This window comes from Thunnus thynnus, chromosome 9 (genome assembly GCF_963924715.1).
Source record: "Thunnus thynnus chromosome 9, fThuThy2.1, whole genome shotgun sequence".
NCBI lineage: Eukaryota > Metazoa > Chordata > Actinopteri > Scombriformes > Scombridae > Thunnus > Thunnus thynnus.
The window spans coordinates 19022261-19046829 of NC_089525.1; the positions used below are offsets into that span (position 1 = coordinate 19022261).

At 39.9% G+C, this 24569-nt stretch overlaps 1 protein-coding gene across 4 annotated transcripts in view; it reads left to right on the top strand.

The window, feature by feature from the left end:
* mid2 (midline 2) overlaps positions 1–18165 on the top strand; it is a 143495-nt gene extending 125330 nt beyond the window's left edge. For all 4 annotated transcript variants that reach the window (XM_067599418.1, XM_067599417.1, XM_067599420.1 and 1 more), the window contains 2 exons: positions 14364–14571; positions 14907–18165. In XM_067599418.1, coding sequence (XP_067455519.1) covers positions 14364–14571; positions 14907–15327 — 629 coding nt within the window. In that variant the 3' untranslated portion in view covers positions 15328–18165. The remainder of the gene's footprint in view (positions 1–14363; positions 14572–14906) is intronic.
* Positions 18166–24569: the final 6404 nt, after the last annotated feature.

Genomic DNA, 24569 nt, shown 5'->3' on the forward strand with positions numbered 1-24569 from the left:
TGGCTTTTTGCATGTATACAGTATATATGCATGCTCCATTTAACAAGCAAGTTCCCAAGTCTTCCTTCTGCTAAAATATTAGTAGCAAAGTTTGGTCGCTGGACTTTCATCAAGTTATCTGTGGTTTGGCTTGAATCCCTTGATCTGAATCAGAAGGTGTCATTACCAAAACTGTTTGTTTTTATCCAAGATGTGCTAGTTGCAGAATTCAGTAACGGTGCTTTTTCTTTATCTATTTCCCCTCCTACACATCTGTCACTTTGTGTTGAGATGTGCAAAAGCTTCACTTTTAGACTCGTACTGCTGTGCGGGTTTCAGGGATTAAACATGCATCTCTCTAAACACCAGAATCTCTGTTGCAGCATTTTGGCTTTTAGAGAACTCCAGGCTGTTTGCCCCAGACTGAAAGAAAAAGCTTCTGTGGTGTGTCGCACAAGAACAGCAAAGGGAGTTTTTTAATAGGTAGCATCACTGTTTCTGTTATTCAGCTCAGTTTTTACATGTTTTTCAGTTTCTTTTTCAGTGAGCAGTGAGAGTCACTGAGGGAGCTGTCTTTTTGACATCTTTTCTCCTTCGGTATTGTTCCTGGCACATAGATTGTAGTTTTTTCTCTAACAAGATGAATGCAGTTTTTTTGCACTCAGAAGATTAGGTTTAATTGACACTTTCTCTATCTGTTTCAAGCTCCGTTTGTTTGTTTGTTGTTCCCCCTTATACTCCCTGAAGTTGAATTTAAGGCTCCAAAAATTTGTTCTGCCCTTGAACTCTGTGTTTTTCTTCTATGTGCTTATACGTCCCTGTAACAGTACTAAGTAAATATGAATAAAGAAAGAAACAAAACAAAACAAAGGTGAAGAAGATGTGAGCAAATACACAAAGAAATGAATAAAGGCATTGATGCTGGGTAGGCCGTGTCAGGCTACAGTGAACCCAATATAAATATTAACCACAACATGAGCCTCTAAAATGTGCTGAACAAAGGCACAGTATAATAAATATACAGCAAATTCAGATCCTAGTTCACGTAAAAGATGAGGCATTTATGGTGCATTTTTAAAAGAGGGAAGAACGATAAAATGGTAGAAAGTCCAGCAACCCTTCAGGCATCTAAAATGTTCTTGACCAAGGATTTCAGGCTCAGCTTTGGCACATACGCAGTTAAAACATCGGTGATATAGCTAATTTAGGATGTGCCTCAAGGGTGCTCAATAAAATTTTAAAAATCAGTCTTAATTTGCAGCAGTAGTTCAGTGAGGCTAAAATGGAGTTGATATGCCAACTCCTCTTAGCTCCTGTCAGGAGTCCTGCTGTGGCATTTAGGATTAACTGTAATCTGGATACACTCTGCTGGGAAAAATAGGTGTGTGGGGAAACTGCAGTAGTCAAGGGATGATTTTCCTCCCTCTCTCTCAAACAGACACACACTCACTCCCTCTCTAAATGGACCTGTGAGCAGGGGCAGCTCTCTGCCAGAACCTGATGGGTCAGACCTACTAGAAAACAGCCGAAAATGTTTGGTAATATGCTTGTTAGCTGGTATTTTTAGAGGAAAGGGGATGACTCACAGGGCTCACACACACCAGGGTCCCTTATTAGGTGACTATTATTTAGGTGACTTCTTTACTACAGAGCCTTTTATTTTGCTGTTTGTGTGGCATGTTAAATGGCATCCATGTCTCCTCATGTAGACAATCATCATGTGAACCTTTCAGCTTCAGCTTCAAGACTAATAACTCAAAGGAAATACAACTAACTACAAAAGTTAAGTCTGCTTGGAGGACGCGTTCAACACATAATCAATACATCAGCGTCTGTTGATTGTAGCGTAGTGGCCATGTCACAACAAATTGGAGGTACGCGGATGTCTGCACAGAGCCTTCATGTATGCCCTCTGATGATGAAATTTACATGACATGGAACCTAGCAGACCCTTGCATACTTGCGGACACAGAAAGTAACACCGGCTTTAGCCTGCTGGATTTCTATCTAAAGTACTGTAACAATTGATACTACATGGGAACCAACTATTTTCTGAACACATACAAGGCGAATAAAAAATATTTTTAGTAAAGTGCCTTTTTCAGTGTGAGAAATTAGAAAAATTATGCTTTTGCTTGACCTGCCACCATAACAGTGTGTGTCAACGCTTGCAAGCTAGCAAGTAGCTTGCTTGTTTGCAAATATTATATAAAAAGCAACATTTTCCAACAAGACTTTTTGCCAAGCAGAACTTCATTTTTTATTGTATCTCTATGGGCCAAAATGTGATTAGACGTTGACTTTAAACTGTTCAATGATCAGTTTGGAAACATGATGTGATATAGCAGTCTGTGTTCTGCGTTACAGTAATCACAACTTACATTTTTCCTATTCTAGTGTGTGAGTACTCAGGTCCAGTTGTTTTCATTTCATTTTGAGATTACTGCAATGCAAGATTACTTTCCTTACTTTCCATTACTGGTGGATATTTTTAATGACTTCATGGCACACCATTACTGTTACAAGCTAATAGGACACATAGGTATACTTTGCATTCTGTCCTTTTTTATGTTCATTGTACCAATTAAATATATTTTATCGTAATTAGTCAATAGAGGCCCCTAAAAAGAGTTCTGCCTCCTCTCTGCTATGTACACCTGTCCTGTCCCTGCGTGTGAGGCTGCCATCTGGCCCTTTAAAGTGCCAGGAACACATTTTAAGTCATTATATATAACCAACCCCTCTGATCTGAGTCTGTGCTCCCACCTCACCCCTCATTCAAAATCTTCCAGACACACCCTTGCCTGTGAGACATGGAGTGCGTCAGTACTTAAACTCTTTTTTTTTTTTTTTTTATGGTATTAGAATGGATTATTGTCTCATCGTGATGTGGGCGCGACATGTAACTGGGGAGCATTTAGAGGTGAAGTGCAGGGTGTCTGGAGCTGATGCTTATGACTCTCTGTCTTACTGGGCACAATATAAATAACGCTCAGTTAGAGGTTAAATTTATAATGCCCTCCCTGGATACACTTGATATAGTGAATGTATTCTTTTTCACCATCAATCTCACTTCTTTTGTGTTTCTCTCTCACCTTCTTCTCTCTGTCAATTCATTTCAGCTCAGTGACATTTAGATCAAAAACATCTTGCCAGTCAGACTGAACGAATAAATAAAAAAGTTACGACCAGGTGTCTTGCGTTCAGACAAGCAATTACTTATACTCCTGCCAGTTTTGGCACATTATAGTTTCATTAAAGAGAATATGAATAAGCCTGTCACCTGGAAAGAAACTACTCTTCACCATGCTCAGATTTTTTATATTTTTTTAGCGTCACATGTAGATACCTTTGCACTGGCAAAGCATATAGAGAAAGAAACCAGTGAATAATTGAAAAAAGAAAAAACAATGGTGATTATAACCGATTATTATCATAAGAAAATAATTATAAACAGTGGACAAGACATCATCTTTTAGGTGTACCATATAGGTGTACATCTTGTACAAATAAATTAATGCCAGAAGAAACTTCATTTATTAAATATGAATGTTTATAAACACAAAAATGAATCTGAACATGAAGGCACATTTTAACACAATATGGTGTAAGTGGCAATGAACTGGAGTTTTCTCTATCATGAAAAACAACACCATATATCTGCCTGCATTACCATCCACATTTGCCAGTACATTACAGTATATTAATGTCCATTAGTAGTTTAGTACAATGTTGAGAGATAATGTCCCTCCTTTATGTACTCCTCCACTCCCACTCTCTGTCATTCCTCCTTCTCTCTGGCAGCCTGTTCTATAAGGGGGAAACGCTTGTCCACCCACTGCTAGTTTTGGTTGAGATTTTGAGCCTGTGATTGGCAACAAGCATTTCTCTCTGCTGTAATGGTTCAGACAAGCCATCAAAATAACACAAAACATTTAATATTTTTAGCCATGATGGATGTTTCATGGTCTTCATTGTGGCACCTGCACCATGTGTGTTTGTGCACATGTCTGTCAGTCTGTTCACGAATTCTCTCTTTGTCTTTGTCCCTCATTCATTCTTTCTCTTATCTCCCACTCTCTCCTCCCTCTTCCTCTCTGAGGAATTGCTATTCAGATTAAAGTGCCTCACTCATCTGTTCTGGTGAAGCCATGCAGTGTTTTCGGATTAAAATGGGTCACAACAAAACTGATCACAAATATCTCACTTTGACAGGCTTATTGGGCTTCTCTCTAGACTCCGTTGCTGTACTAGCAATAGTGGCGAGCTTTTGAGCTCAGAACCACAAGTTCTTTGCTTGCACTTTAAGTCTTTCTTTCTGTCTGTGGCTAGATTGGAGGGTTTAGCTGTCACATTTTTTTAAGATGAGAGGCTCTGGGGGCTTTTAGCCTAAGCTCATCATATCTCTGGCAGAGGCTTGCAAAGCAAAGAACGCAGTGACAAGTAGCACAGATACTGGAGAAGTCGTGCATCACAACCCTGTCTGTTCAAAAGAGTTACTCCTAAATACACCCCAAATGCTGCACTACATGTGTGTAAAACAAATCTGAATGTAGGAAACTGTGTCAATATGACATGATACAAGCAAACGCAAGTGCATTGCCCATCATTTTCCAACTGTATAAAGTACATTGTTGCACTGAAACTTGTGAACATACAGTGATTTAATCTATTGCAAATCTGAGCAGTTTTCTCTGAAATCACAGGTGTTGCTAGAATAGGAAGTCAATAAATTGCTCTAGTTTGACCTCAAAGGACACAATTTGCAATTCAAAACATAGATACAAATATATATATACACATATATATAATATACAAATAAATTAAGGTTTTTGATGCAGGCTTATTTTTTCTCTTGGACACTTAAGAGACATTGTTAAACTCTGTTCTCTTATGCAATATCTTGTCTTGGCCTCAAACTCTCCATGTTCCTCCAATATGTCCCTCTCTAACCCCTCTCTTGGCTCACCGTCCTCTGTTACCCCTGGCTATGGCATACGATCTCCTCTTCTGGTGCCCCTTTCTTCAATCTCTCACCCTCCCTTTTTGCTGTGAGGGAAATTACACGTAAAACACATAAAATCTAGTTTGAATATCTTTTATTGCACATGTCTGCTTATGCAGTTAATTTTCACTTCTGTAATCATGTGTAATTTTCACTATGTTTGATTCCTCTGAATCTTAAGCATGTACTCTTTAACTGAGAGAGATGTGGAAGATGTCTGAGAGTGTGAACAAAGAATAACTGATTTTAGAGATGCCAAGGTTAAAGGTGCAGATAAGAAAGTGTGAGAAGGTGTCCGGTCCGCTGCTCCCAGCAGATGCAAAATGTATCAAAGGCCTCTCAGCAGCTGCAAGAGGCTCCCCAGGAAAGAGAAACATGATACGTTACAGACAATGGACTACCTGTAGTTTTTAATTACTTCTGAGAGTGATGAAATGCTTTGTAGCTTTCATGCCAGGTGGCTATATAACGTGTGATTCACTCTGTCTCTTCGCTCTTTGACTAACACAGACACTGAGCCCGTGTGGACGCGTATTTAAGTGTGACAATATTGAGATCATTGTCTCGCTCCTCTTTGTCAGAGTGGAATTGAAAAATTGCCACGACAGTGCCATCTGTCAGTTCATCCCAGAGGTGAAGCTTTTCATCTCAAGATGTCACAACTTTTGGGTCTCACAGCGAGGAGAGAGTTTGACAGACCAGACACACATACTGTAATCCCATACGGATGTACACAAGCTGAGAGTTTGTGTACACATTTGTTGGCATGTAAATGTGTGCGTGTTTGTCTGATAGAAAGGCAGAAACAATACAGTGTTTTGTTGCTACAGCTTCTGCCTTCAAGGACCCTTCTTAGCATAAGTATGAAAACACCTGGTATAAGATTTGTTTGAAGCTGTCTGGGCAAATACATGAGCAAGGCCAAATGCAGTATCACTTATGTGAAGCTAACTGGATTTTACAGCAGCAGAGACATCCAAAATATCCCCAAGAAATTCAACATTGGTTTAAAAATGTTATACACTACACTGTCATCTGCCCTCAGAGGGAATAGTATATCACCAGGAATATTAAAAGATAGGTTCACAATTTTTCAAGTCTGTTGTAAAACAATAGTCAGGTGCCCATCTGATAAATGAAACAGGTTTTGATTGCTGTAATCGTTCCTCCTGTTCATACTGACCATTAGGAGATTCCCTCCAAATGTGCTTACAATGTAGGTGGTGGGAGGAAAAAATACAAAGTCCTCATTTTGACCAAAGATGTATTTAAAAGCTTACCTGAAGATAAAATGAGGCTCCAGCCGTCTGAGTTAGTCAGATAAAGTGAATATCTCCCACACTTACAGTCTTTTTAGTCAAAAAAAGTCCCTCTTTGTTCCTTGACTGATAATGTTTTCCTGTTCTGTTGCAGTGGAAGGATAGAAACAAAAATAGGGAATTTTTCAAATAAACTTTTAAAGACATTTTTGCACAAAAGGAAGGCTGTAAATTTTTTGGATTTTGTGCACCTGACTATTGTTTTAGGACAGTTCGAACCCTGTTTTCTTTTTCACCTCAACACAGTTGGCCAGACGCTGCATGAAGTGAGTCTGAATGTCAGGTTTTCAGTTTCTAAGCTTTTGAGTATGCACGCACATCCAACATCCATTTCGGAAAGTTACAGAAATGGTCCGATGCCCCCCCCACCCCAATTCTGATGTCGGAGAGGTATGGGTGAAGGTGGTTTCCATTGATTGAAACAACATTTAAAATCATGTTGTAAAGCCTTAAGGCTTTTACCGGCTTTTTAGGTCACGCCAGACTCACTCCAGTGAAACCACGCATTGAACCCTGAGTTGCTCAAAGTGAACGGTGACACGAATGCTGCACACCACTGTTGTATATAGAAGTATCACTGTGCTGTTAGATGCTTAAGTGTGAAGTAAGTCACAGCTTCTTGAAACACGTATGAATTAAGTATGATGAAGAAGAAGGCGGTTAAGTAAGAGTGTCTGTGACCTCCTACTGCTGTGACCATACTTGTGCATTTACCTCAGAGCGAACTGTGACCAGGTTTTCTACATAACTGTCTTTTAAAGTGACGGGAGAAACCTACAAACAGACAGGGAGAGAGAAAGAGTATGAAAGTGGATGGAAAGAGACAGGTCGAGAGTGAAAGAGGGAGAGTGTTGAGCGAATTGAAGACACCAAATAGCTCTTTGCAGGGATGAGTGTCTGCAGACATGAGTGCCCTCAATCCACTGCTTTTTACCCATAAATACAGTCCAGGCCTCAGTGATGCACACAGATGGACGAAATTACATTGTGCAGTCCAGTTACAGTTTATAAATCAATCTTTTAAGGCACAGGGGAAGACGTTGCCTTTATACAGGCAAATAGTGATGTCATTATTACAATACAGTACAGAATAAAAGTATTTTTATAGTTTTCTATTCATAATGCTAATACTTGTCAGGTTTCACCAAGATTTTCTATCATTGACTTAAAATCCCTCCTGCCCCCCCCCCCCCCCCCCCTTTTTTTAATATTCAATGTAAAAATAAATTCCTTGATTTTTTGGTATGAAAAACAAAAATAATGAGGTCCCTCTAATTAATTCCAATCCAAGCATGTATCCAATAATTTTAACATTAAAAAGTCAAAGCCGACATATTCTGGCTGACAGCATAACAATCATTATATTTGTGTTTGAAGCACTATATTTTTAGGCATTCATAAGACTGAAATTGAATTAACGTTGCATGTGAGCTCGGACACAACTTAGAGTGGCGGCTCACAGAACAAGAATCCACAATAATCTATACAGCTTTTATTAGAATGTGCTCTGTTTATGCTTTTTAATTGGCTGTCTGTCTCAGTAATGAATTCACAACAACAATAAACAGAGTTGCTGTGGAAGAGGCAAGTTATTTGTTAATTTAGGACAGAAAAAAGTGTTCAAATTTAGACTAATTTGAGCTACAGTTAATGTAGCTGTCAATCCTTACAGTATAATGTGCTGTGTGTTTTAAGCATCCGTGTCTCTTCTCTAAGCAAAAAGATTTTTAAAATTATTTTTTTTAAGTTCTGTGATGGTTATTGATGTGGTACGTTTTCTCCAGGTTGCATTCTCATATGCACTGATATTTGCTCTCCACAAGCAATGTAAACCATGTTTAATCACCCAGATTTCCCAAATCTGTCATTTTACCTGAAAAAGGTCCAAATCACGATAAACTTTGTTGTCTCTCAAAAAGTCCTCACACCCAGCACTCACCTGATGTGTAATTATGTGCTTATGCAACCCTTGACGCCCTGCGGTGAGATTCCAGCCTCCTGCTTTGACATTTGCAACTGTCCCACAGTGCAAAGCCTCAAAATATCAACATCCACTTTTGTCATTTTGTAGTTTGAGACTGCGGGATGGTGTGAAGTAGGACTAACAACACAAATCCAGGCTTAAATATGTCTTTACATAGAAGCTCTATTGTTTGCATGTGAAGACTACGCTGTTGATTTATTTTGAGCGTGCATATTGTTTGTGTCCAAACAAAAGCTGATCTGAATGCATAGCAGCCTTCCTTTAGGCAGCATCTGTGCTGACAGTCAAACACTGGACTGTTGACTTTATAATGTTCGCCATTCTGTTGGTAAACTATTCTGAGTGCCCATATTGTGTGTAAGAAGCAGGGACTCAGCAAAAACACCCCAGTGTGTGTGTGTGTGTGTGTGTGTGTGTGTGTGTGTGTGTGTGTGTGTGTGTGTGTGTGTATTTCTCAGATCCTAGTCCCTACATTGAGTAAGCCGCTAAAAAGCAGCTGAAAATATCACATGTCAAGGTGCCCCAGTGGTACTCATACCTCTTTACTTCCTGTTAAAGGACCTGAAATAATATTTACCCAGCATGCATCTCTGATGACAGGCATCAAGCTACCACACAGCCCCTAAAGTAAACAGTAGGAGGTGGAGAGGAGACGAGGGAAGAGGACATCATGATGATGAGATGACAAAGGAGGAGTGGAGAGTAGAAGGGGAGGATAGAAAAGAAGAGGAGAGAGACAAAGGCAAAGATTGGTGTAAAAATGGGTAGAGCAAAAAAATTGGGATATGAGAATGAAGACATTAAGTAATCTTAATAATTCAGGCATTTCTATCCAGATTGAATAGCAAGCAGTAGAAATTTCAAATAATTTACCAAGCATTGCTTAAACATGGCTTAAAGTTCTCAGGCACCATGCCTGATTTCAGGCATAGAGCAGTTTTAAATTCATATAATACTTAATTCAATACATTGTACAAATTTCCTCCTGCAAGACAACTTTTCAGGCTCACAAATCTTTTCTTGCTTTAATCCCTGTTAAAGCTTAGAGGAACAGTTTCACATTTTGGGAAATACACTTATTTGCTTTCAAATTGAGTTAGATGAGGAGATCGATACCACTCTCATAACTGTCTAGTTAAAATGAAGGTGTGACCAAGTGACAGTTAGCTTAGCGCAAAGACAGGAAACAGCTGCCTACCAGCACCCTTAAAGCTCACTAAATAATACGTCATACCTTGATTGTTCAACGCATACTAAAACCGAAGTGTAACAACAATGTCTCTTTATGAGTGGTTAGTTGCTGGACGATTTCTTGGCCAGGAGGCATCTCCTGGCTGTAGCTTCGACAGACATGAGAGTGGTATCAATCTTCTCATCTAACTCTCAGCAAGAAAGCGTAGAAGTATACTTCCCAAAATGTCCAACTATTCTTTTAAATCTGTAACTTGAAGCATGACATCACTCTCATGGCAGCAAAGATGGATAGTATCTAATGTTGCATTTGGTACGTTGTCTCGGCTTTTTATTCCTGATAGCTACAGTCTCATAGATTTAAAGGCATTGAACTCATTGACTGAACTATAAACTTTAAGAAATCTATTAACCAGGATAGGTACAGTCTGACAACCTGATCAGCTTTTCTCAGCTCTCAGTGCAGCAGCTCCAGACAGTTTTAACTTTTATTACAGTAGTTTTTAGTACATATTACACCATACAGATGGGATACAGATGGGATATACATTAATAAGATTATATCAATTAAAAAACATCCCATATTTTATCTTTAAAGCAGACTGCCTCCTGGAAAATGTTTAACAAGCTAATTAGAGCTGCTGAGATTTAACATTAAATGCAATATGTCACCATGCAAAATAATATAATGCTATATGCTTATAATGCTATACTGCTTTGTCAATGGGCTTTTTGGGTTAGATAACAAAGATTTATGTGATGCGTTTGCTCGATCAAAGGGCCGTCCTCTGTTCACTGAGCAGGTGAGAATGCCAGCAGGTGGAGGGGGAGATTAGGAGTAAGTTAAAATGCCAGTTTTTTTTTTTTTCAAGACAGACAGCAAACTAAATGTGAGCTCTAAAAGCCAGAAAGCTCAGCACCCCACCAAGGAAACCTCTTCAGACACATCTGTATTGATTAATAAGACTGGAGTTTTAATGAGTGATTACATCATACACACACAACCAGTTGTACTGACAGTTACTCTCGCTGAGGGGGAAAAAAGTTTCTTTTTGCATGCTTTTACAAACTATGACAAAAACTTTCTCTCCAAAGATGTTTCCTTAATCGGAACAAATTTCTGAGCAGACCTAAAATCCTCACTGAAAATATATTTTCCAGCACTGGTCTCTGAAGACTCCGCCAAGTTTGTGAGAGGGTGAAGTTGGGGAAGATCAGACATTATCTTTTGTCTTTGCTTTTTACTACGCAAAGACATTTTCAAAATGTTTGCATTAGAAGCCAAAAATAAAACAGTAAGAGTTGAGAAGAAAGATTTGATACACCTGAACTCACATTGCCCAGAATTCATGCTGCGCACCTCATGACGTCATGCCATGTAACATGATTGATGCAATTTTAATCACTCTAGTGTAAATCTGTGTTTTAGCCCATCCATGAAAGTAGACTGCATTGCTGGATTACATATCACATTACATATAGATCAGTCAATTAGAAGCCAATTGGTATGCAGCCATGCATTTTAATGATATGATATGATTTGCAAGTTCAGCAGGGACATAGAAACCTGTGAAATGATATGAGGTTGTGTTCGATGTGTCAAGAGAGCACTCTGTGTCCCTGATTTCTACTGCAGTAATTGTTTGGTTATGCAGTAAAATGGATCTTTTTTTTCCATCTTCCTCATTACTGAGGCAGCTCAATCTATTCCTCAGCAAAAACGTGAGCCAGGAGAAAAAAAAAAGAAGTGTGAGAGGAATTGATTGAATTGAAATAAAGTCAATTACAGAGATGCTATCCCACTGCAAGTCTTTCACCAAGGACTCAGCGAAATGAAGTTGGAATGAAATTGCTTTTTATAAATACTCCCCCAACAGTAGCCCCTTTTATTTCACTCTTCTTTTTCTCCTTGATACGGTTTGTGTTTTACAAGTTTCCATTGAAGCCTTACCAGTCTGTAACAATGCACTGCTTCAAGGCAGTCTAACAGAGAGCAGTTATCACCTCAGCAGACAGTTGAAAACATCTCTAATTACTACCGTATTACAGCAGAGTGGAAGCAGACTAATCACAGAACGCTGCTAAGAAATCCAGTAGTGTGGGACAAGCTGTTCCATTAACCTGTCCTTGTCTTTATTTCATGTGGTGTAGAAGCTGAAAACACAGAAGTGTGCATTTGTGTACGTGTGTGTGGAGGTGTAAATGTGTGTGTAACAAGGTGAAAGATTGATAGTCTAACACAGTGTCATCACAGTTTTGAGTATAATTTATGTGTGTGTGTGTGTCTGTGTGTGTGTGTGTGTGTGTGTGTGTGTGTGTGTGTGTGTGTGTGTGTGTGTGTGTTCTACAGGCAACAAATGCAATCTATTTTTATTTTAAACTGATCTTCTTGCTGATATATTACACCATGAGCAACCTCAAGCAAATTTTAACTGCTTTACATACTGCTGGTTACTTTGACTTATAGCAATGTATCATATTTTATAATCTGATCATGTTTTATATATAAAAACTTAATCTGCAAAGTAATCAGTAGCTATAGCTGTCAGATGAAGTGAAGCAGAAGTTTAAAGTAGCATACATTTAAAAGTAGAGTGCAAATACCTCCACTTTTTGTCTTTTTTGTTGCAAGTGCCTCAATATAATATACAATATTTAATAAGTATTAAGTAAATGTACTTAGCTACTTTCCACCACTGATGAGCTTAGAACTCATTCTAGGAGTGGACACACAGCTTGCAAGTTCCTCAAAACAGGAAGTAAAAATGATACTTTACTATGCAAATGAACAGTGTTGACCAGTTGCAGACGGAGATGCGCTGGAGGTTGTTTGAAAATTTGGAACAGCTCAGTTTGCCTGTGCTACCACACCAAATTCTTCTGCTGGCATTTGTTCAAAACATTTCCACTCGGCCACTTACTGTACGTCTGCTTGTGTGTAGGCCAGAGTTGATGCTCTGCGTGTGTGTCTGCTTGTCCTCTACCGTCACGTGTGTTTCCCTTCCCCCAACCTCGGGCCCAGCCCAGGCTCTCTGGAGTCATCCCCTGGAAAGGCATGACAGAGCCCCAGTGTTTGGAAATGGCTGCGCTGGCAGCGATAAGCAGTTCAAAGAAGAGAGCGCATTAATGTAATTGGCTGCCAGCAGCACATTGGCCTCGTCGTCTCATATCCACAAGCGGGAACACACACTCACCACGCGGATTATTGGAGGGGAGTGTGTGAGAGAGGGGAGAGGATAGAGAGGATGAGAATGAGAGAATGGGGGAAGAGAGATGAAGGGAAGGACAGATAGAGAGAGAGAGGAGGGGGAGGAGTCGGGGCCCTCATTGTGTCGCTCATTAAGCCGTGGGAGGCTCAGGGAGGCTGAGAGATGAGATGAGAGGTGTCACAGTTAAATGTCAGGTCTGGAAGGGACATGGCTGACCTCCAAGAAGCCTACACACACAGAGAGAGAGGGAGAGAGAGAGGTAGAGAGGGATACTGTGCCGAATCCTCAGCCTCATATTATCCCCTCAGCTTCTCCTCTCCTCCTCACTCCTTAACTCCTCTCTCTCTCTCTCTTTGTCACTCACCTAGTTTTACCCTCTCAATTTTCCACCCATTACACCCAAATTACTGGTGTCACTGCAAATTGAATTGTTGCAACCGGACAGCAGCATTTCCTCTGAATAGCCCCAACCATACCTACTGCAGTGGAAGTGAAGGCTATTTCCTTCAGCTCATTTCCAAGTCTGTGTGATGGGAGGCACAGAGGAGAATGCCGGGTGGCTTCCGAAATGTTTTTACCAAAGGCTCCGAGAGGCTTTGAAGTTTAGACTCTCTTGCCCTTGTATTTCAAACATTCTCCTCTTCTTGTCTCTCCCCAAGTTCTCTGCGAGCACTTCTCACCCCACTTTCTATTTATTTTCCTCTTCTGCCGTCGCTCTGAGTTAAAACCTTCTAATTTTAATTCTTACTCTTAGCTCCTTCACATTCCGGTCTGGTGTCGTCCTCTGCTTTTTTACACTTGACAATATTGAGTACTCATGACAAAAAATAGCAAGCAAACAACAGTACTTAAATACATTGAAACTGACACAAGTGACAGAAGTTTAGCAACTTTTGTAACTGTCAGTTTAATTAATTGGCTTGGAATAGTAACTGTAAACTAATTAGACTGTGGTTAAGGTAGTTTTCTTTAAAGCCACAGTAATCAATATTTTCATAGCAATGATGGATCTGTAATGTGTAATGAGAAAGGAGTCACTCATAGTGACAAACCGACAGAGAATTATCACCCTGCTTTGCACTTCGCCTCAGCTCTATAGAGCGTTTTAGCGTCAGCTCATTGTTTTGGTTCCCGCAACTTTATTGTTTTGGTTCAGTCTCACCGCTATCATCAGCCCCTTTTTCAGCTGCAGCATGCAGCTGTTTTGACTTTGCACCACACAGCAGGCAAAGTTAGTGACTAGCTGGTGAACGTATTGGAGAATTTTGCTCCTAAAGAGTGAATATTGGACTTGTATTCATCAGGTATCCAGAGACATGACTCCAAATGAATACAAATGTTGCTCTGTGTCTTTTCAAAGTATAAATAAGCAACTCTTTGCTAACAAGGACACCACATCAACTTCATAAATTGATTTAATGTCAGTGTTGTGTTTACAGCTTGTTCCACCACCAAGAAATTACTGCATTTAAATTGAGACTGCATTTCCCATAACCCACTTTGCTTCCTGTGGGCTAAGGGATACATAAAAGGCCAATAGCAGCATGATTGCAAAATGATGATGATGGTAATGATAGTGATGATAATACTGTTAGTGATAATGATGATTAGCAGCATTAGATGCCAGAACACAGTAACAGATCTCCAATAAAACACAAAATTCTGTCTCTTCACAGGCCAGCCCTTCAAGTTGGACCCCAAAACAGCCCACAAGAAGCTGCGCCTGTCCAACGACTGCCTGACCATGGAGAAGGACGAGAGCTCATTGAAGAAGAGCCACACCCCGGAGCGTTTCAGCGGCACAGGCTCCTACGGCGCTGCTGGTAATGTCTTCATTGACAGCGGATGCCACTACTGGGAGGTGTTACTAGGAGCATCCACATGGTGAGAAACACATACACATATATGCATGTGAGCGCATTATATAAGCCTGTAAGGAGGCTGGGTAAACTGAAATATCTTTCTTTAGGGAGTTTAAAACTAGGCTGTTATGCAAACCCACACACACACTCATCGCACACAGTGTATACTCTTATCCTAATTATATTCTTTTCACTAATTGGCTCTGAAGTAGACCTCTTCATGCAGGAAAGACCCAAAAGGCCCATGCCTATCTTGTGTGTCCTCAACATGAGGTAGCTTGACTCTGCAAGTAAAGTCATTAAAGAGGACACTAGTTTCAGATCACTAATGCATTCCAAAATGTTCCTTCCCTGCAGGTATGCCATCGGCGTGGCTTACAAATCAGCCCCTAAAAATGAATGGAGCGGCAAGAACTCATCCTCATGGGTGTTCTCGCGCTGCAACAACAATTTCATGGTGCGCCACGATGGCAAGGAGATGCTGGTGGAAGCAAGCCTGCAGCTTAGGCGGCTGGGTGTCCTGCTGGACTATGACAACAATTCACTGTCCTTCTATGATGCCATGAACTCCCAGCACATTCACACCTTTGAAGTCTCCTTCCTCCTGCCCGTTGTACCCACTTTCATGATTTGGAACAAGTCAGTCATGATACTCTCAGGGCTACCCGTCCCCGATTTTGTCGACGGCATGGCTCCGGATCATCAAGAGCAGCAGCAGCAGATGGGCCTGTGCCGACAAGAGTCGCCATACTTGACCGGGATGAAGTCCTGCCACTGAGAAAAGGCCCACCGGATGGCCTAGCAGAGTCCACTCAGGCCCAGTGACTCTAAGATTGATTGGGAGCTGAAAGACGTTGACAGTGTGACTGAGTTCTGCTCTATCCTCTGAATTAAGAGTGGACTAGTTACTTTCTTATGGGTTTAGAAAGTGTTGGAAATATGCACACCAGTCTGGAAAATGTCAGTCCTATTAGTTTGTAGCCATCCAGTGCTTTGCTAATCCATCAGTGAATGGGAACAAACATCAGTAGAGTCCAAATTCATCTGACGCCCTGGAGTCACTGAGGAAGAGGGCTTTGGTCTGTCATTGGGCGGTGATGGAGTCATGGTTTTTCTTGACCATTTAAGGTCTTCTTTTTTGATTTATTTTCCTCCTGATTTGACGCTAGGGAGAAGACCAAGGAAGGAATGTTCTCATCAGCCACTTAGAGTTTGAAGATACAACACGTGAACAGTGAGATTACTTAATGTCTTGCCTGCATTTGATTAAAAAAGAATCGTTCAGATATGTTAACTTAATTCTAGACATCTATATTTCTGTCAGATCCAGGTTGGGTGACATGTGAACTGAATTTGACATACTTAACATTTGATGAGAAATGGTAGTTAAATGCAGACGTGCCATCTTGGAGTTCACTGTGTGAGCGAGATGCTGTACCTTGCTAAGGCTAGCAGCTAGATGTGGACATTTTGTGTTATAATAGGGCGCATTACAAGCCTCGTCCTGATGTCACTCTTCATATGTTGTACCCTCAGTGGCTGTAACTGGCAGTCTTTTCCTTGATCGTCCTCCTAGATTTGACCCAACAGTCCTGTTTGAATCGGGTGGGTCGCAGCTTCCAAGTTTCAGGAAGTGTTAACGTTGCTCCCAGATATTAGCAAGATCACAGGGGGTAGATTTGCATCATGTGACTACTCAACTTGTATAATAAGAGGTTTATTGAATATTAGATGAAAAAAGTGTTATTTATGACTAAAAAAGATGGTTTACTTTTATTATTAATCTCAACATATTCATGATGCACTTTTTAATGAACACTATTTTCCCTCTATGAGTATTAAAGTAGATGGAGCTGAGTGGCAGGGCTGCAGTGGGGAGGGGAGGTGACAACTGGCACTACTGCTGGTTGTGTTCACCCAACAGAAAATTAGCTATTTGTCCCACTTATATTTACAAAATAATTTATGGTCAGTAATTAATGATGGTTATTGGGTATTAATTATTTTTTGCAATAAAACTGGTGATTTTTGTTTTGTTTTGCAAACATCTAATGTGGCACTTAACAGATAATAGATTAACAGAGAAGTCCCTGCTGTGAAGTCAAAATGTTTTTTCACTGTTCTTTCAGCACAACCAGTGACTTTCCCTCCCCAGTGCTCTTTTCGATAGCATATAGTAAATTTATCTTGTTTAGAAAAGGGATATGATTATGATGATGTTTATGCGATTTTTATCATGACAAAATGATGATAAACTAATATCTGTTTTTAAAAAAGGTTCACTCTGTTGTCGACTATTCAGGGAAGGAGGGGGTTAACACTTTAACTTGCTGTCTGTCGCAATGTCATGGCATGATTGTGTTTTCCTCTGTAATTTGTTAACACACGTGCACATACACACACGTACACGCCAACACACATGTCATGTTTTGTTTAGGATGGCCTTGTCGTGATAAATGCATGATACATTTTAGGATCCCACATTGGTTCACTGGGTAATTTAAGTAGCTCTATCACCAAATCCTGTTTTTCATCAAATACTGACTCACCTGCACATTCGCTTACAACAGTCTTGACCTCAAACTCTTTTTCTTTTTGTCACCCATCACTATTCAAGTAACAGCTGTAGCTGGATCCAGTGTTTGCTTTTTTCTTGTGGGTGGAGGATTTGAAGGCCTTAGTGTGGGTGACAGTTTCTCTCTGGCTTGATATTCAGGCAGCCGCTCTGATTCCGACAATCAAATATGTATTATAGTTTATGCAGATTTAAGAAGTTGTGTAGAAGGAAACAGTGAGGAGGAATTGTGAGACAATTACACTGGAGGTTGTGTTGAAAAAAAGATGCATTTTACATACCACTTTGTTAGATTTGACATGAAAAACCCTCATGGCCATTTTCACTCTCTTTACACATCATGCAGCAGATATGTACTATATGTTGAATGTCATGTAACGTTTGTATTCTGCCAGACTATGATTTGCTTGACTTGAAAAAAACACACAAACACACACAGATTTGTTAGTAACCTTAGTTACTTATTGATGAGTCAGCGCAAAGATGCAGCAATGCAAAACTCTCAGCTATGGAAAGATAGTGAAAATCTGACATGTTGTGGCCTATCAGTGTACCTTTCAACCAGCTGTGTTCATTTAGGGCAACTGTGTGATGCTGTCAGTCATGATTATTTGATTGAGAGTGCTACTGGCAACAGAGATGATCCACTGGTCAACACTAACACAGTGGGAGCTCCAGTATGGGAAAGGGGCAGGGTATTTTATCTGTCAGGGAGATCAGTGAATGTTACCTGACTTCCAGATATCCACCCATCTTGTTGAATAATGTCGGTCACAGACTCAAAACAGTCATGTGTTGATTTGTGATCTGGACTGACGATCTCAACTCATCCATGCAAGCGTGCTTGGCTGGGTCACTGCATGATTACGTGACCTTGCTGCAGGTTCATAACTCTTTCCTTATCTTTATGATGAGGTTTCTTATCTCGTGTCAAGCATAATCTTTTTTTTGTTTTGTTTTGTTTTTTTGTAAAAAAAAAAAAATAATAATAAACCATGACAAGAACACTCAGACATGAAATGTTCATTGCCATGCATATCAGATAGTTTGCAGTGCTCTTTCTTTCTTTGTGTCACGAGTCAATACAGTAAAATATATACGGTGAATGATTTTCAATAGCTACCAACTCTTTGTAGTGCAGTGTAATACCCTAGAGACAATGCAATAGATTCTCCTTTTTGCTTTTCTGTTTGTGTAACTTGGGAAATTATTTTTTACAACTCAAGAGAAACACGCTCCTCTCCTTTTTGGCATTTGGACTTTGATAAACAGCACAAAAAGAGCAGCTTTACATTCATGCAAGGCTTTCTGTTTCCATAGATATAACAGAGATAATTTTAGCCAGAGAGGAATGTAAATCATAGGGGGAAATATATATTATATAAAGTTGTATAATATACAAAATATATATGAACCAATGTTATTTATGTGAATTTAAGTCCAATTAAAAGTCTGATCCCAAATGGTGTTGGAGTCCGTTTTCTTTACTTAATTTGTGTTGCCTTGAAACTCTGGCCAATGTGATTGGCCTTCATGTCACTTGAGCCCCACGTCTACAAGATGTGATCCAAGAATATGAAAGCGTTCAAATTAACTTGTACTTGGCGGTTACTGAAAAAAAAATATGTTTGATGTTTTAACTGCTCTAAACCTGTAACATGGATCATGAAAAAGGAAAGATCTGCACTCCTTTTCAAAGGCATGTCATACACAAACAGTGCTTTAGCCCACTCACAGTGCTTCCAAACTTGTGTGTGTGATTTGGACACCAATTTAAAATACAGCCTAAAGCTTCCAAAAGGGCTGAGATTTGGAATAAGGCTGCCAGGCTGGCAGGTCATCCAGAGCTCAGGGTGAGGTTAGTAGGGCTATACCCTCTTAGCCCTCATCTGTCGTGACTGGCATGAGTGCCTCATTACTACAATATAGAACCGTAGTGGGTCCAAACACTGCCTCCAAGCATGGCACTCACACACACTGACCCTGAAACAATGAACAATATGCTCACTTATTTCCTGTGAGGCAGGACTGTCCTCACAATGTAAAGTGGGAACCAGAGGAATCTCAGTCACTAAAACCAGTGAAAATATTTATTGATTACCATACAGAAGTGTTTCAAATGATGAAAAGTGTGTGTCTGTGTGTGTGTAAAAACACGAATAATATGGTGGCATAATGCAGATCATTAAACCCTGTGACCATCTGTCTCTGCCCTAAAATATCCTAAAGCACTGAAACCATATCAGCTCCCTCACAAGGTCACTGTTGTGCACCTGACCCTGCACTGCTACCCATGCTGAAAAGATGAATTATGTCCCTCGGGGATCAATATGGTATCACGGACATACATCATACCTATGACCTTGGATAGCTGAAGCCAAATCCTTGCAAACATTTAACCCAACACTAAAAGAGGGGATATTTCCTGGGTTAGAATTGTCAGAACAAATTGCATTTCTGGGAACAGTCAAAGGCTATAAAACTGTGTATGTGTATTGAGGTGTTAAAGGATAAGGCTGGCAATTTTCTATATTTTTCTTATTGTCAACAAATCTCATGTGCAGAGTAAAGCCAACAAAGCCTGATTTATCTTATTCCTCTGTGCCATAGACCTCCGTTGTTGTCCAAAACTATTGAAAACATCAATGAGCCACACTGCTGCACTGAGTGACATGTTCCTACCAAACAGCAACTACCACAGCTTGAGGCTGAAGCCAATGCGGAAGTCTTTTAAAGTGCAATGCCACTAACAGCTGCAACTAGCAGCTGTTAGTGGCAAATCCCTGGCTCCAACAGACTCCCATTCAAAAAGCGTCAGCTTTTCTCTAGAAATACTAAATCAATAATTTGTTTCAACGAGTCATTATGGTCTTGATCGCTAAATTCAGGCCTTCTAATAAGGGCGCTGGTGGTCATTTTGAAAATTATTGCTCCGTTAATAAAATTTGAAGATGAGTAGTAGCTTTGATGTCTGTCATGTGGGTATTGATTGACAGGTGTGATTGACAGTTTCCTTACCTGCTGCTCTCACCAGCTCCAAGACTCACACTGAGTCAGACTATTGTTGCAATGTTTAGGTAAGTTTAATTTTACTCAATAACTTTATCTGCCATGTTAGCATAATTGAGCTAAAGTAGCTAATGGTAGCCCAAGGCAACACCCTGCACTCTGTGCTTGAAAGTTCCTGGCTCCAAACAGAAAAGATGGCACCAACCGTAAGCTGCAACTCTGAGATTCAAATGGCTCCAATGCAAACCAGTGGGTCACCTCACCTTGCTACGTCCATCTTTATAAACAATCTATGGTTCCTTCACCACAAAGTTTACAGTCACAGTAGTTTAGTACAAAGTCAAGAGGTTGTGACAGGTTGTGTGAATAGTTTTTGGACAGAAGAATATGATATATCAGGCTTCGGATGTACACATAATACTTGTAAGTAGGATCAGTTCATTTGCTCAGCACATGAGATTTGTTGACATTAACTGCACCCTTTGACTTTTTGCACAAGAGTCTGGAAACTTTGCTGTCACCTTCAGCAGTAATGTCATGATTGAGGAGGCGGATGTTGCCATGATTGGAGCAATCTCTTTCTGGTGCATCCTGGCATTGTTGGGCAGGAGAAATGTCAATAGCTATAGTGGAAGCTGATTCATTAAAGTTTGTGTAGACTACCTATACTTATACTTATATACTTATACTATCTACTTATACTTACTTACTTTATGTTTGTAACTTTGATTGTTGCATTACTCATGAATATTTAATGTTATAGAGAGATGTTTAAGATTTGAAACCAAGTTTTCAAGGTCCATGTTTTCAGAACTGAGCTTCATTCACTGTTTGGTCCGGATGAGCGAATACTGAATCCATATTCATTGTCTTGCATAGTAGACACCAAGGGAAATTCTTATCCAGTCATTTGATTGGCTGACTGTCAAAAAACACCCAAAAACCTCACCACTGCTTACTGTAGCCTCCTGCACAGTAACAACATTGACAAATGACTTAGACCCTTAAGCTTGGCAAACACTATGAATTTTTATTAGCCTTGTACACTTTGTTAACTCACACTACACATTTTATTGTGCCTCTCACAGCCAGAACCTACATTGCATTGTGCAAATGTGACATGAGCAAAAAGTAAGAAGTGAAAAAGAAAAATATGAAGTCACACATGACTGGAAAATGTAGACAAATTGGTATGTCTGTTCTGCAACTAAGTTCAGTCAAGACTACAGTTTATGTCAAATGATAAGATGGCTGGATTCCAAAATTAGTCAGGCGAAACCAATTTAAGTCTAAAGTCGGTTTGACCTGTTTTGTGCTCCCAACTTCAAATTGAATCGAAGAATCCATTTTTTTCCCAGTTTTTATGTCAACCACACCAAAACATTTTAGTTGTATTAAATAGATAAATAATTGCTGGGAGAACAGGTTATTTTGACAAAATGATATTGGTTTGAGATATAATGACTTGTCTTCACATCTGTAGCATTTTCGAACCGACCTTTTGGCTTGATTTTCAACAGACCTCCATGAGCAACAGTCTGACTTCATAAGATTAACATTGTAATTACTGTTAAAACAAAAAAAACAAACTAAATTTTGCTCAGCAACATAATAACTACAGTGACTCACACTGAAAAGCTGAGGGCAATCTAATTACAATCCATTAATAATGCCTCTGGTCTCTACAACTCCACCTGGACAGGTTAGGAGATCAGTATTTTGTTTACGGAGAATACTGTGATTGGGATTGTTCTAGAGAAATCTGAGGGGGTGCTTTGTTATTTTCTTTATACTGTGTGGGTTGGCAGTGATGTATCCATCCAGTACAGTCCACAAGTTTAAGTAGTGAGGCTATGATTGGATGTCTATCTACGTACCTTTCCATGTGTGACAGATTAGCTGACTGTATAATATGATGCTCACTCTGTCTCTGCTTCCCTCACACTGCTAGCAAGCTAGCAAGCAAGCAGTTGGAGCAACCCATAATTACATTTCTAATTGCAGAATAATTAGGACTCCCTGTGTAGCTCGTTAAGTCATTTGTCACCGAAGACTCTAATGTGGCGTACAACAACTCTCTAATTACGCCAAATGAAAAGTCTACATGGTGGGGAGCATATCACTACCCGAGGCCTGTGTTTTGAACTGATACTGCAGATTTCAGCAATTCAAATATTGATTATTTGTTATTATTATTATTATTATTCTAATTAGCCACTAAACTGAATGGGTCATGACTTTGTTCACTGGCGATTTGTGGCAGCATAGTTTCAATTATAAGCTTCTTATCATAAAATACTGTAAACCCTACCTTACTTTATTTCTTTTGGTTCATGTTTTCATTTCAAATTTCATTCTTAAGGCCCAGTCACAACACCATTTAAAGCATCAAAATTTCTGTATGAAATCAATTCATTCAGTCATCAGATTCATATATAGTATTAGCTTTCATACCATCCAATTTTATATAGTCCTGCTCTGCCAGAGTATAAACTGCTACAATAGAGATGTGGAATGGATTGCAGTCAATACAAATACATCTATTGAATAATTTGTTATTGTTCTGTTAGCTACCTGGCTAGCTAGCTAGGTAATGTCATGACTCAAGTAGTCATGACATTACCTAGTACCACCTATATAAATGTCATTTTCTGGTTGGACAGGGCCTGAGGCTTCATGCTGTCTGAAAGTTTACTGTAATTGACTTATTCCATTGTGACGCACATTGAATTGTATGAAATTACTGTTCTTCTTTCTGCTGCTGCAGGATCTCATGCATAGTTGGTAGAAAATAAAATACTCTCAGATGGCTCATTCAAAGCAGTAAATTTGACAGCTTTATAAATAGTATAGATGTATATAAATCAGTAATCCATGCACACTTCTGCCCTCTAAATAGAGTCCCTTATTTCCACAGTAATAAGCTTAATAGCATTTCCTCTAAACTCATCAATAATGCAATAAATTGTGCAAACAATTATAGGCAGGGCAATATACAACCACTGTTATTTGCTTCATATTAGCATATTTTATTACTTCAGCTATTTTGATACATAACTACCTACGTTGTAAAGAAGTTGGATCAAATGCACGACTGGGACTAATCATCGAAGCGTTTGTCTTTGCAACAAGCCAGGGGTTTGTCTCCAACATTTAAATGTGTCATTACTATTCACGTCACAGTAATATTAGCCCCTTTGCAAAAATCCATCAGATTTGTCATCAGCTGTGAATGGCCATCTGTGTGTGTCAGCAAGGTGTCGTTGCAGTTTAGGTCTGTCAGAGCTGCAAATGCACAGCTGGATGTAATGAACTGCAAAACTGCATCAAGCCCCTGGCCCTGTTTCACCAACATACACCTGCTCCAAATGCACCTACCTGTCCAGAATGTAGTGATAGCCCCCCAAAAAACCTCATTTTATTACCATCTGCTCTGGAGGAAGACAGACGCTTTATTCAAATCAGTTTGAATTAGAAGCTGATCTGCTTTCAAACGGGAGACTTTGACATGTGTGCATGTGTGTAGGAGTGCAAACGTGCTCAAACCTGTGTGTGTTTTCTGTGTGTATTTATGCATGTGGGTGGGTGCACGTGTCTTGTAATGAGGTTGCTTTCTCCCTTTGGCTTCATTTTCGCCTATTTAACCTTTGCTTATTGAAATTCTTCAGAGAGTGTGTGTCATTTCTCCTTTTCCACTGATTATATGAAGCATAAAAACAATTTAAAAAAGAAACAACATCTGACAATCAGCACAACAAATCAAAGATAAGAAAAGACAGGGAGAGAAGATCAAAGTGTAGCAGTAAAAATGAGTTGCCGTTAGACCTGTTGAGGCAGACGGAGGCAGCCTTTACCTTTCCTAAGTGAGGATGAATTAGACCACCGTGGAGGAGAGAGCAAAGACTTGGCTCCCTGCCTGCGGGTTGATAGAAGAGAGCTATGAACTCTGGGAAATGAGGATCTAAACAGGCTGTAGATCACCGAGCCCACTGGCTCTGTCTCTATCAGACACTGTCTCTCTCTCTCCAACTCAGACACCCAGAGACACACTAACACTCACACTGCACACAGTCAATATCTAGATTAATCTCTGAGGGTAGAATCAATCAACCGGGCCGGTGGCGTCTCAGAGAGCCCTGGAGGCACGATGGTCCTGCTGAAAGAGAGCGATATGTCCAGGTGCTTTAGCGAGATCTCAGCAGAAATCTATACTTTTCCATCTTTCCCTATGGAAATGACAAGGTGTTAGTTTCATAGAGATATTGTTACCATCACTGACATTGACGAACACTTTTGGGGAGAAAATCTTAGGGTTGGTGTGAGGGGGATGTGTGTTGGTGGGTTTCAATCTCTTTCCTCCTGACCATTTGCTAAACCGCTCTCCCTGAACAGCAATCATCCAATCATAGCTTCTTTTTTCGTCTTTCCATGACCAA